The sequence below is a fragment of the Convolutriloba macropyga genome, chromosome 9 (genome assembly GCF_964194025.1).
Source record: "Convolutriloba macropyga chromosome 9, txConMacr16.3, whole genome shotgun sequence".
In the NCBI taxonomy this organism is placed as follows: Eukaryota; Metazoa; Xenacoelomorpha; order Acoela; family Convolutidae; genus Convolutriloba; species Convolutriloba macropyga.
In genome coordinates this window covers 56,800,718-56,815,233 of record NC_134476.1, presented here as the reverse complement: position 1 = coordinate 56,815,233, position 14,516 = coordinate 56,800,718, and the positions used below count along the sequence as shown (strand labels likewise).

General features: G+C 34.3%; 1 protein-coding gene across 1 annotated transcript; it reads left to right on the top strand.

Moving 5' to 3' along the window:
* The first annotated feature begins 6,900 nt into the window (after positions 1-6,900).
* Positions 6,901-9,119, top strand: LOC142345486 (uncharacterized). The gene is made up of 2 exons (XM_075397552.1): positions 6,901-8,102; positions 8,402-9,119. The coding sequence occupies exons 1-2, from the start codon at positions 7,121-7,123 to the stop codon at positions 8,851-8,853; spliced, it is 1,434 nt and encodes a 477-aa protein (XP_075253667.1). The 5' UTR covers positions 6,901-7,120; the 3' UTR covers positions 8,854-9,119.
* Positions 9,120-14,516: the final 5,397 nt, after the last annotated feature.

The window sequence follows — 14,516 nt, the reverse complement described above, 5'->3', positions numbered from 1 at the left end:
TTGTGATTTCTTTCACAGCCGTCTATTCCACATTTGAGCTTTGATTTGCAATCTCTGGCGCGATGCTTTCCCGTCAAGCATTTGAAAAAGAGGTTAGCTTGCTTCACCGCTTCTGACCATTCCGTGATAGAGAGTTTTTGAATTTATCACACTTTCAAACTCTCTGGAAATTGCTTTGTTGCTGAAGTTTTCATTCGCTCTTGAACTAAAGATTCCTCTTGTAGCCATTCGCTCAATTCAACCAAAATTGGCAGCTGGAACCTATGCGACGCGGTTTCAATGTGTGCAAACCATCTGCGTTTTATGTCTGCCGGTAGTTTATTAACTATCATAGCTAGATTATGTGATGAAAACAAATCGTTGCTGTAACCGAATTGTTGCAGAACGTTTACAAAGTTTCCGACTGTGTCAACAAAAATAACAAAACTTGCACTATCGTACGGCCGTAATTTTGGATGATTTTGAAATTTAGTTAATTGTGATCCTATTATCAAGTGCGGCTGACCGAATTTGCGCTGAAGTGTTTACCAAGCCGTGTCATACATAATGCCCAAATAACCCATACCAGCCAGCGCATTTTTGCCGGCCCCATTAACAGCGTTTTTAAATGCGTCATTTTTTTGTCGTCTGATATGGTACCACAATCGACTGTCGACCAAAACATGCCACTCCATTCTGGCCAATCAAGTGGATCGCCATCATATTCTCTTAACTTGAGTTTTGGTAACGTGCGATTAACTGCAGAACGTACATATCATACTGGTTGAAGCCGTGTTTCGCACTTGATTGCGAAGTATCAGAAATCTCAAGCTTACTATGTTGCCCTTGGTTTGAGCTCACCGTTCCCGGAAGTTGGCTGACTGGAGCGCTAAACACCATCTCTCCGAGAGTTGCCTTGCGACATCAGTGACCCCAACCAGTTGTTACTGTATTTCCGCAACATCGTTTGCATTTTGTTGATTGTCACCCTATGCTTGAATAAGTCTTCTGTTTTCGCCCGAATAGTCTTCCTCGTCACTGCAGCTGATATTGACCAAGAAGTCTCCACTGTCTGGTGTAACTGGTTTTTCCAAACTTGCAGGATGAAGTTCGTCTTACTCGTCGCCGTTAATTTCGAGTTTCAACATTACGAGTGTCTTCTGCTCCTCAAATTGTCTCAATTGCTCGTCAGTCTCTCGAGCTCGTCTTTCCTGTTCAATTTTCGACTTATGCATCTAATAATCAGGACTCACTTGCACTTGGCGTTTTCTTTCAGCTTGCGTTTCTTCTTTGCGTTCCAAATCTTCTTCCGTTGAAACATCGGGTAACACATCTTTCGATTTTGGCTAATCGGCTTGTGTCTCACTTGCGTTGGTGTTCTGAGTTGGCTCAATAATTTGTCCTGTTTCCTCATGGGCCTCATTAACCGGTGAAGCAAGTGAAGGTGTTGGCTCTTTGACAAAGCTCACTGACTTTGCCGTCTCCAATGACTTCTTCTTCTGGTCCCACAATACCAGAAGTTCTTTTCTTTTCAAACACAAAATTTTTTGTTTCTCTTGCAGATCTGCTTTGTGCTTTGATGAGACCCGTGTGCTGTAATGTTTTCTCTCTTCAGCTAATTTCTCGTCGAGGGCAAGATTCTTATCAAGATTGGTTTTGATGCCCGCTTCTCTACTTTTTTTTTATCCAAATTTTCTTCTGAGTTCTGCTCTTCTCATTTGAACAACATTAAGTTTTTCTGTAATCCTTCGCCAATTTGATGATTCCACATCTTCCACCGTTTTGAGATCAGTTGACTGAAGAGATATACCACTACTGCGGGCTCCAGAGGGACTTTGTTGTTTTCTTCTAATTTAAGGATTCGAGGATGTCTGGGTCAGCTGACCAAACGTTTGGGACTAACTTAGGTTATCAATATAATATTCAACTAAGTTTTAAGGCCGCCCTGTTTGCGTTGTGAAATTCTTTTTCAAATGAAAAAGAATAGAAAGTGCTGTATTATGAGACAGTTAGTTTCTGTCTAATGATCCAATACGAGTTATAAAGGCGTAAAAGATAAAGCTAAACAAAGCGTGCGTAATTTTTAAATGGATGTATGCTCACTAAATATCAATGAAAGCAAAACCAAATCACATTTATAAATGGTACATAAACTTCAGAGCTTTTATGGCAAGAATCAACAGAATCTTTTTTTAAGTTAACTGCCTTTCCGTTTTCTTAATCAAGTACAACCTTTCTTACAGGAGACATAAATACTTGAATAAATTTAATACTGGCAAATATATGAAGAAAGTTTAGGTAAAATGACCAAATCTGATTGAAACAGATCAAACAGCACTATAATAGCTGAGTTTTGAGTGCACAATTAATAAACAAGTACAATTAAGGTATTATGAACTAAATAACAGATTTTCATATTTTCGGCTATGTCCAAATTGGGGCTAAAATGTACAGTTTTTTGATAATAACTCGGAAACTAAAAAAGTTATTAACACCAAATTTTGTGAGTCGATAGACATTTGCTAGATACACGTTGTCAGTGAAAAATTTGATCCTATCTCAAAATGGTGAAGTAAGGCTAAATTTTAAAATCTATAAGCAATCCTAAAACATGGGGAAAACTTTCAAATGTAAATAGCTCCCACACTAATGCTTAAAATTTGTGCAAACTTTGGCAGTGACTAGCACTAGTCTACAATATAGCATATGAAAAAAATGAACTAAATCGGACTTGTAGTTTTTGAGATAATGGGATTTAAATGTCAGACCGCAACAGCTTGAAAAAACTGGTTGCCAATAATCTCTGGTTTTTCAAAACATTTCGTTGCTCTTAATCGACTTCTTTTTTAAGATACAAAATTGCTGCTTTTCCATTCATTCGATAGCAAAGTTTTTAGAGCTGATAAATCTAAAAATTGCGAGGTTGTGGGTTTGCTCGTTGCGGCAAAGGTATCTGAATTTTTATGTCCGGAGTTTGCTTAAAACATTTTGCGACTTAAAAAGCTTTATACTTATTGATATTTCTGTTTGAGTGATGTTCGGTTGTGTACGGACACCAGCCTTGAATAAGATTTTTTCCTTTTCCACTTGGAACTAAGTGCCAATTTTCTGTCTCATTTAAACATCTGTGTTTCTGTGTTTTCCTTGCTTTAAACCATTTATCTTTTTGTTCCGATTTAAAAGCGTTTTCAAAAAATTCAGGCTCATAAAATTTCTTGTTGTTGTGCATTGGTCAGCATGGGCATAGCTTTTTTAAATCGTTCCGGACTGGCTCTAGACCTATCACAGTGCATAAGTTCCTTAAATTACGCTGCTTCCGTTCTCAATTTTTTTCATCGTACACAGACCAAAGTTGCATGCTTTTTTGGTCACTTGAAGGAATTGCTATTTGAGCTAATTTATCTATCATTTGCATTCTTGAAGGTCGTTTTTTATTTTTTTTCTGTTGCAACTTTTAGACGAGTACGGGATTTTTTTGAAGGCTTTCATTCCGTATTTTTCTTTGAGACTCTGCGATTGAACTTTAAATTACTTTTCGGATTTGGATTTAGGCCTGGACTTGGTTCTCCTTGTCCAATGTCGTTTTCAGCTTCATTTTTTTATTGTCATCAATTTCCTGAGCATTTCGTGATTCATGTCTTACAAACTCTGAACTTAATTCAATTGAGATGCTTGTACTCTGAGGTTCTTCTTGTATTTCGTCTAGATCTGAGTATAAAACGCTGTCTGCTAAATCATTGGTGTCATTTTGAAAACATGTGAAGCTGCTTTCCTTGAATTTAAGTTTTTTGAAAGTGAAATACTTTCTAATTTTCACGTTTTGCAACAAATAAGCTGTTGTATTATTAGAGTGTCCAGTGAGGAGACACTTTGTTGCTTTTGCATCAAACTTTGTTTTTTTACTGGCATCAAAAGTTTTTGAATAGGATACAATAACAAAAATTTGTAGATGATCACTTCTCCTTTTTCTACTGCAAAAGTTTTTCAAACTTTGATTTGTTTTTTTTTGTATTGGACAATTAAATTTATAGCTGAGCAGGCTGTATCTACGGCTCGAACTCAATAGATTTTTGGCAAATCTGAACTTATGAGAAGGCATCTTTTTTATTAAAACGTTCTGCAAACGCTTTTTACTGGGTTTTTCAGGAACTATGAATTCAAGAGCTGTTTCCTTTTTAAAGCATTTTTTTTAAAATCTTCATTTTGCTTCTGTGTTGCTTCTAGCACATTAACACTTCGCAAAGATTTTAGTTGGCAATATTGTTCAAAAAACTCATTGAACGCTTGCAAAGCTTGCGTTTTGAAAATCGCAAACTTTACTGCTCCATAGCCACTGAATTCATCTATCAAACTCATTGAAAAACTGTCGCCGCCTCTGCTTGATAGACTCACAGGTCTAATAACGTCAGAGTAAACTTTTTATATTTTTTGAGTTGAACGCTTGCTTTTGAAACAGTGTTTTTGAAATTTCTCTAAACGCAAATTTTTCACAAAAAATCTGAAGCGTGTTAAACCTCATCTGTTGTATCTTTTACAATTCAATAGTTCACGTGTACCAAGTTTACTTTACCAAAATATTGCTTAACGTGTGCCTCCACTTGGATTTGAAAAGTGGAGCTTGATTTCCTCCCTTTATGGAGAAGAACAATTTGATTACTCTTATGAATCGGAAGCTTTATTTGCCTCCTAACTTTAGCACTAACTTTAATTTTGTGTGAATTTTTTCATGTTTTTTTAAAAAATTTAATTTGAAACTGAAATGAAATTTGTTTTGCGCTCTGGTTCATGCCGAAATTTTCAAAATTATTTTATATAAGACACCATTACTGTCTCGAGCTTCCAGACCTGCATCTTCTATTCTTTCAAATTTTATCTGCCCTGAATCTGGATTGTTAACTTTGGTTTCTGGTTTCTGATAGTTTTTGAGTCACATTTTATTTATCATCATGTGATCAGTACCACCTGACTCTACAACTAAACCAGTAATTGAAACTTCAAAAGAGTTTTCATTGCTTAAACTGGATGTTAAGCCTTTAAGAATTTGGTTTTGATGTTTGCCTGCAATTGCTAGATGAGTTTCAACCAAATAATAAGTACAGGATTGTGTTTTTCATAACAAATAGCTACAAAATGTCCTGATTTATTAAACACAAAACACAATCTAACGATTTGGATCTAATAGGCCTACAAAAGTCTTCCTATGTTATGTTTTGACAGAAGAATAAATACCAATTTGAGGAAAAGCCTACTTTGTTGACATCACCGCATGTTGATCTTCCTCCACATCATCTTTCTATCTGCGGTGCTCCGCAAATTTGGTAAGAGGCCTCCTCAATTTCATAAAGCTTTCTGCAGGGTTGAAGCCCTCATGCACCACAAAATGCTCGTGTTTATCTAGAGGGCTGTTTAATATTTTTGCATTAAACAACGTATCAGCAAAACTCTCACCAGCATTGCTCTATCGGAATTGTAGTTTGCTCCAACTGCCTCATCAGATTTATGACTGTTGTCTTCTTGTCACTTTTCAATCATTGCTGTAGAAAATGGTAGTCTTTGTGTCCATCAACCAAACCCTTGCTGTTGAAATAGCCATGCCAAATGAGCATGAGGCTTCTGGTGTCTAGCGTCATCGCCATCAGCATCAAATACCTAATTATAGCCCTGGACTGAGACTTTGCCTCGTATTCTCGTGTTTACGCATCATTGGAATTTCCCCTGATGATGCTGACCTGTTCACTTGTATGTGTGAAAGCTTCGAAGAGAACCTTGGTTTGTAGAAAGGCAGAGAAAGGGGTACTCTAAGTTGGGAACGCATCTGCTAGCCCACTGAATGTTATCCATTTAAAACTGTAATAGGATGGCTCCATATTAATTTTTGAGATTCAAATCTTTTATTACAATTCCTTATTTAGTTGTTAGATATGAGATATCAAATTTTAGATAATAAACCAATTGTCAATCTAGAAACGTAGAAACTGCCAACACTGACACTAAAATTTCAGTCAAATACTCTAGTGGCCTATAAACAGTCTGTTGGCTGCGCCCATAACCTGTTAGCAGGATTAGGGACACGATAGCGCAACAAACCAGATGAGACAGGACGAGTTTTGGAAATTAAATGAAGGTGTTTAGGCTCAAAAAAATTGGAGAAAAAAAATAATTATTTTGGGAGATTCAAAAAGGAAGAGAAGAGTGTTTTTAGTCGTATTTAGTCTGAAAAATAAAAATAATTCTATAGTTTGGATTTTTTATTAGGTTAAGATGTCAAAAATCATGCCATTTTGGGGCCAATGATTGGGTGTCATTTCTTAATAACATGAAAAAAACTGTTTAAATCGAGATCGTTTTCAAAGTTTCATTTACCATTCAAAATTAGAAGATAGGTATCAGTAATTGACAAACATACAGCTCAAAAGTGATTTACGTTTGTTTTCTAAATCTTTAGCTGCATTTGTTGTTATAAATCTGGTAAGTTACTTTTCTTTCTGAGTGTATTAACATAAGAAAAGTTTCTATGCTCTAAGATATTTTTTCTCTTAAATTGTTTAAGTTGTTATTTAAGTTGTTTTCTATGATGCAATTAATACCGGATATAAAACGGTAAGTCTAATGTAGGGTGATGTTAACTGCGTTTCAACAATTAAACCATACTATGTATTCATAAAAATTCTCAATTTTGTAGCGATTGTATAACTTTTGAAGAGAGCAATTTAAAAAAAGCTTGCAGAAAAATATTGAAAAATTGGTGTTTTTCTTCATACATTCGTTCACGCAAGAAATTAAGTAATTATTCCGCGCATGATGCTGTTATGCTGCGTTGTTGTCCATTAACATTATTTATACACTATGCATTATTTATACATGAACTATGGTTTGATATTTATATTGCATAGAACTTACTGGTTGGCGTAGCAACCAGAAAATAAATAAAAACAGAGCTGTAAAATGGTTGCTTTATCTGCAAGCGTTCCCACATTTTGGTATTTCTCAGAAACAAACTGGTGTTGTCGTTTCAGTAGCTTCATCAAACGTAGAATAGCTACTAAACATAACTACATACATCAGTGTGCATTACACGTAACTATCACAATTCACGAGTTAGATTTTGTTGTTTGTCCTACCATCTACGTTATTATCTGAAATGGCCGTTGATTGGAACTCAAATTACGCTATGAAGCAAGCGATGTTGCCTAATCTTAAAGTTAAATCCTCAGAACAGATTTACACCGTTCTCGTAGGGGACGCTGGTTCCGGAAAATCAACTCTAATCGAAAAAATCTCCGGATTCTCCGGGCAAAGCTCAGCGAGTTGCAAGAGTTTTACTAAAGTTGCCCAGCCTTTTGAGTCTCTCGACGGAACCATTGTGATTTGCGATACGCCGGGAAGCAACTCGATAAGCGACCAGTTCCAGCATAACTTGCACATAGCGCATGCCTTGAACTTTCGACCCCTGCATCTGATATTGTTGACAGTCAAAGCCGAAGTGAGAATGGATAACGTCATAAGCGCTGTTCGAAAATACGCAGAAGGTTTCATGCCAGAAGATATGCCATTACAGCTTATTGGAGTATGTATAACGCATATGGACACTGTTTCCTGGAAATCGGCGGATATTTTGCCTCATTTAGAGGACAACTTGGGAATTGAAACAGTCCTATTCTCGTCATTGGGTACAACTGGCGAAGAATTGTGCGCTGAAATTCGCCAAACGGTTGGAGACAGACACTCGATCCCCTTGGATGTTAATGGAGAGTTGTTTCTGCGATTGTTTCGAATCGACAACAACAACATAAAAATCCTCCGCGAAGTTCGGAAAGAAGTGTCACGCTTCGAAAAAATGAAAGACGACTTTTATCTTCAAAAAGCAGCCTTTGATAAGCTTGATCAAATGAACATGCACTTTGAGTTTCAAGCATGGATGTTTGAAGAAATCATTGCGGCGCAGAAAAGACTTTCAGAGCAGAACAACTTCATATTTGATGGTCCTCAAATGGCGAGTGAAGCAGGTCACATAGCCAACATGACCAATCAACTGAGAAAGGTGTTGAGCGGGGTGAGGATTGAGGCAATGAAATATCACAAAGATGTTGACACAAACTTCAGAAAGTGTCCCCATTGCTCGGGTCAGTTTGTTTGAAAGAGTAGTTTTTAAACAATTTCCGGCTATTTTGGCTATTCCGACTTTTTGACTGTCAAGTGTAAAAAGTGACGTGATCATATAGTTCTGAATCAGTAATGATATTAGACTATTATAAGTTAAAAAAATGAAAAAAAAATTTCTGTTTGTTTCTACCTGCTATTGTTTGCAGAACGTGCTAATATAACGAATGATGATTCAAATGCTGGAAGAAATAGCTGTAGCAATAAATTAAGGATCAGAATAACCGCGGAATTGGTCTTATATTTATTTATTGTTTTTCAGTCGTGTGGCAGAAGATCGAGGGCTGTAATGGCGAGACATTCTGTGGGAGCAACTTGAACCAGGATTTCCTCTACGATTCCTGGAGTGAAAACGGCCAAATGTCTACTTTCAATTTCCGATGGGATAAGCGCAATTCCCACCTGGAGATCGTCAAAACTGGCTCTCGGGTCACCAGAAGAAGCGACAGAATTGCTCGCAACCAGTTTCAATATGGCGGAGGGTGTGGCGGCAGCATTGTGTGGGAAAATATGGCTCCGGTTACAGTCGAGATCGATTTTGATGTGGATCCCAGTTCGACACAAGATGTTGCTCCAATCGCTATTCCGACGATCATGGAGACATTCATGAATGCCTACAGCTTCGTCATGAAGCAAATGAGAGTAATGTTTGTGAAATCTAAACGACAAGATTGTTTCTTGCAGAAACTATTGTCCTACTGGAGACGTAATTAATGGAAGGAAAGCTAACAGCAAACCAAATGTATCATGTAAACACCGACTGAAAGTATCGTGTTTTACATATTTAATCACTGTTTCGATTCAGATTATATCTGAAATCTAGTAAATTGACAAGTAACTGTGCCCGTAGTAATGTTTATTACTTTGTAGGCTTATATCATTGTACATCTTAGCCCTTTGATTCAATGGAACCTAGTTTTTAGCCTCGCCTATATTAGCTTAATATGACTCATTTTGAATATTATTGTTTGCAGAGTAACATTACCACCAATTAAGAGTGTAATTGAGATCTAATTTTTAAAAATATATTTCATCAAATTCATCGAATTTTTCCCGAAATCCTGAAGGCCATATCTGTAAAGCACTTAAGCACGTATAGCTTCAAAAACGTATGCCAAACCACAGCAAGAAAACATTCAGAGAAACACACCAGGATAACTCAGAAAGAACCGGTGTAATTTTTCAGTGTCTACAAACTCAATTAAAACTCGTAACTCTGAAAAAATCAAGCCTTTGCATAATCATGATGATGGTGCGAACTGATTTTTACATCAAGTGGAGACTAATTAACTCATTCCCGAGCTTTTTGCATTATATGCTCACATTTAATCAGCTGAGTGTGGAAGTAGTCTCTTAGTTTAAAAAATATTCCGAGACTTGCCGACATAATAAGCAAATTTCTGGTTTTAAACAATGCGACATGGCGTTTCATTCAATTTAGTGGAACCCCATATATACAATATAAATGGATGTTCTACAGAAAAAGGTTCAGAGCTCAAATGATTGGACCATAATGAGCGCCAATTTTTGGTCCCTTCGAGCAAGCTCACTGAGAAGTGTAAAAAACTCAAAAATTGGTGACCTTAGTTAAGAAAATTTTCATTATGCAGACTTATGGAGGGTGAAGTTACTGACTTGCAATATCTACTTTAAGTTTAGAATAATATCTGCTTCAAAAATTTTGCTTTCGGTAAAAGTCAACACGGGTTAGCAAATATCAAACCCAAATGAAAAAATTTATGAGTTTTACATTTCAATTGCTAATTGTTCGGACCTTTTTTTGGTGATGCCACAACTAATTTAACAACCATAAAACTTCCTATTGATTAAAATTCCTAGTGTTTTGACATAAAGTAATGCGGTATTGTAACAAATAGCAGATACACTGCGAAGTGTAGGGTTGCTTGAAAAAAGATACAACCAGATACCCATCTGAACTGGTGGATTAACTTTTTTCAGCTTAAACCCGCAAAAAAACCTAATTCGATTTTTTTTGTAAATTTATTAATTGCTGATTTTGACTCGTTTGCCTCTCCTGTTTATAATTTTTCAATTTTATAGGTGATCTTTATTGACCTGAAATGACCCTTATAGAAAAACTTTAATTGGACTTTATTATAGTAGTAAAAGTAGTGTGCACAGTAATATTATAATTCAATTGTCATAAAAAATCAGGATGTGCTGTTGAAAGCGCGTTGCTAATGAAATTACCAAATGACGTCGGTAAAAAAAGAGCGTCATGAAAAATGAATATAATTACTGCTTTATTACTTTACTCGTAAAAACCATTGAAAAAAAACATAAAATTACAGAACGAATAATAATTTAAGACTGTTCAAAAACAAACGTTTTTTTCACAAAAATTCAGTTGCAAAAAGAAAATATCAGAATTGACCAATTTGTTTGGCAAAGAACGATGAAATTAGTTATTATTGACACCAACTGACAAGAGACCAAAATGAAAGCACTAAAACTTTGCAGGAACATAGTGTCGAAGCAAAAAAAACCCAACCATCAAATAAAAAAATAAATGACTTAACGTTGTACTTTCACAGCCCCCAGTTGGATCTGCTATCATAGTGAACAAGGCCATGAGGACTAAAAGAACAAAGATTGAGGGAAATGTTCTCATGGAAAAAATCATGAGGGAAAAGTTGAACGTAATTTTATGAATTGAACTCTTTGTCAAAAAATACAAAAATGTTTCAACTAAAAACTGAGCACATTATATTGGTTTTAGTTATTCTTACTGAAAGTTATTTGAAACCTGCAACAATTGCGAATAATTGATGATACCAGAAACAGAAAGAACAGTTAAAAAAAAGAAAAAAATTAACTAATAACTAATGTGTCATGAAAACAATGTCCAAACCCAAAATTTTTAAGTTCTCATCTGCAAATTTTATGTAGGCTTAATATTATCCCAATGGCAACCCCATTGGACTGGCCATTATAAAGACTAAGTGAGTAGACAGCAAAAAGTAAATGAAAAATGAACTTAGGTTTTTCTAAAAGCATATTGAAATAATTTGACGTCTTAATACTACCTTTTTTTAATTGTTTCCCCTTAAAACTTCAGCGTAAAGTAAAATCAACCCTCTTTTTTGAGTTTTCATTGTCATCAAAAAATGAAAAAAAGTGTGTGTAGAGACTTCAAGAATGATGCCCAAATAAAATCCAAATCAAGTGAAACCAATTCATTGTTGGAGACTCCAGTCAAAATATCTCACGTGAATTAACATTGAGAAAAGGTTTTATGTTATTATCAAATTGCGTTGATAAAAATGGCGCTGCAAAATCATTCAAATTTTTGTCACATTCTGGTTTGACCTAAGCAATTCTATCACTCATTTTCGACTTCAAAAATTATAAAATGTGTTAACATACTGTTGCGTACTGAGTTTAGGTAACTGCACGGAAGTTACATTGTCGTGATACATCTTGATTGTTAATCCATTCATGCTGGAGATAATAAGTACAGTGAACAATTTTTGCTTGGAACTAGATTGCATATAGTCCTGTTTCAGCGAAAGAAATGTTTCAGTTTGAAATTTTTAAACGAAAAATCAATTTTTTTAAGAAACACGAAAAAATTTCGTTCAATGTGTCAAATTTCACTGAATGTATTATTCAATTGAATATGACTTCAACGTAAAAAAGAGAGTGTGTGCGTGAGTTAGAGGAACAGATTATTTTACTCAAAGGAATCTTTTACCAATTTTTCTTATTGTTGTCATAAACAAATCAACGGTATTTAAATACCCAAAAATCGCTAATAGTAATTATTTGCCGGATTTTCATGGGGTGCTGAATCTCGTTTACACATCTATTGTTTACGATTTTTTACATATTTTGGGACTTGTATCAGCCGCATATACCTTTATAAACTATATTACCACTTTCTGTGCTAGTTATCATTTGTTCAACTCTTCCAAATTTAAATTTCAAAGATAATTTTTCAAGGGCATCAAATAATCGAAAATTTCATTAGAAAAAAAACATTTGAAGAAAAATTTCAATAAAACAAATAAGATTAAGAGCAAATATCAGATCTTGAAAATAACTTTTTCTAATTGGCCTAAATTGGTTAAATAAAAAATACCGCAAAAATAATATGCGGCAAAATCTATTAACTTTTCACAAAAACTTTAATAAAAAACACCCTGTAAAGACTGAATAAAATTATAAATTAATTTTCTACCCTGTTTGTTCCTTATTTGAAAAAATGCTGGCCGTTACAACTTTCACGTGTCTTTTCCGAAAAAAATCCAATGAATAAAATACTTACAAGGCATCATTAAAAATTATATTGGTTTTATTTATTCTTACTAAAAATTACTTGAAACCTGTAACAATTGCGAATAATTGATAATACCAGAAACTGAAAGAACAGTAAAAAAATTAACTAATAACTAATGTGTCATGAAAACAATGTCCAAACCCAAAATTTTTAAGTTCTCATCTGCAAATTTTATGTAGGCTTAATTTTATCCCAATGAAAACCCCATTGGACTGGCCATTATAGAGACTAAGTGAGTAGACAGCGAAAAGTAAATGTAAAATGCACTTAGGTTTTTCTAAAAGCATATTGAAATAATTTGACGTCTTAATACTACCTTTTTTTATTTGTTTCCCCTTAAAACTTCATCGTAAAGTAAAATCATCCCTCTTTTTTCAGTTTTCATTGACATCAAAAAATGAAAAAAAGTGGGTGTAGAGACTTCAAGAATGATGCCCAAATAATGTCCAAATCAAGTGAAACCAATTAATGGTTGGAGACACCAGTCAAAATATCTCACGTGAATGAACATTGAGAAAAGGTTTCCTGTTATTATCAAATTGCGTTGATAAAAATGACGCTGCAAAATCATTCACATTTTTGTCACATCCTGGTTTGACCTAAGCAATTCTATCACTCATTTTCGACTTCAAAAATTACAAATTGTGTTAACATACTGTTGCGTACTGAGTTTAGGTAACTGTACGGAAGTTAGATTGTCGTGATACATCTTGATTGTTAACCCATTCATGCAGGATATAATAAGTACAGTGAATGATTTTTACTTGGAAATAGAATGCATATAGTCCTCTTTCAGCGAAACAGATGTTTCAGTTTGAAATTTTTATACGAAAACAAAATCAATTTTTTTTAAAGAAGTACGATAAAATTTCGTTCAATGTGTCAAATTTCACTGAATACATTCAATTGAATATGACTTAAACTAAAAAAATAGAGTGTGTGCGTTAGTCAGAGGGAAAAAAATTTACTCAAATGAATCTTTTACCAATTTTTTTTGTTGTCATACACACATCAACGGTATTTAAGTACCTAAAATCGCTCATAGTAATTATTTGCCGGATTTTCATGGGTGCTGAATTTCGTTAATACATCTATTGGTTACAATTTTGTATATATTTTGGGACTTGTATCAGCGGCATATATCTTTATAAACTATATTACCACATTCTGCGCTAGTTATCATTTGTTCAACTCTTCTGAAATTAAATTTAAAAGATAAATTTTCAAGGGCATCAATTAATCAATAATTTCATTAGAAAAAATATTTGAAGAAAAATTTCAATAAAACAAATAAGATTAAGAGCAAATATCAGATCTTGAAAATAACTTTTTCTGATAGGCCTAAATTGGTTAAATAAAAAAATACCGCAAAAATAATTTTCCGCAAAATCTATTAACTTTTCACAAAAACTTTAAACAATACACCCTATAAAGAGTAAATAAATTTTTAAGTTAATTTTCTACCCTGTTTGTTCCTTATTTGAAAAAATACTGGCCTTTACAACTATCACGTGTCTTTTCCGAAAAAATCCAATGAATGAAATATTTACAAGGCATCCTTAAAAATCATATTGGTTTTATTTATTCTTACTAAAAATTACTTGAAATCTGTAACAATTGCGAATAATTGATAATACCAGAAACAGAAAGAACAGTTAAAAAAGGAAAAAAATTAACTAATAACTAATGTGTCATGAAAACAATGTCAAAAACCAAAATTTTTAAGTTCTCATCTGCAAATTTTATGTAGGCTTAATATTATCCCATTGAAAACCCCATTGGACTGGCCATTATAAAGACTAATTGAGTAGACAGCGAAAAGTAAATGGAAAATGCACTTGAGTTTTTCTAAAAGCATATTGAAATAATTTGACGTCTTAATACTACCTTTTTTTGTTTGTTTCCCCTTAAAACTTCAGCGTAAAGTAAAATCAACCCTCTTTTTTGAGTTTTCATTGTCATCAAAAAATGAAAAAAAGTGTGTGTAGAGACTTCAAGAATGATGCCCAAATAAAATCCAAATCAAGTGAAACCAATTCATTGTTGGAGACTCCAGTCAAAATATCTCACGTGAATT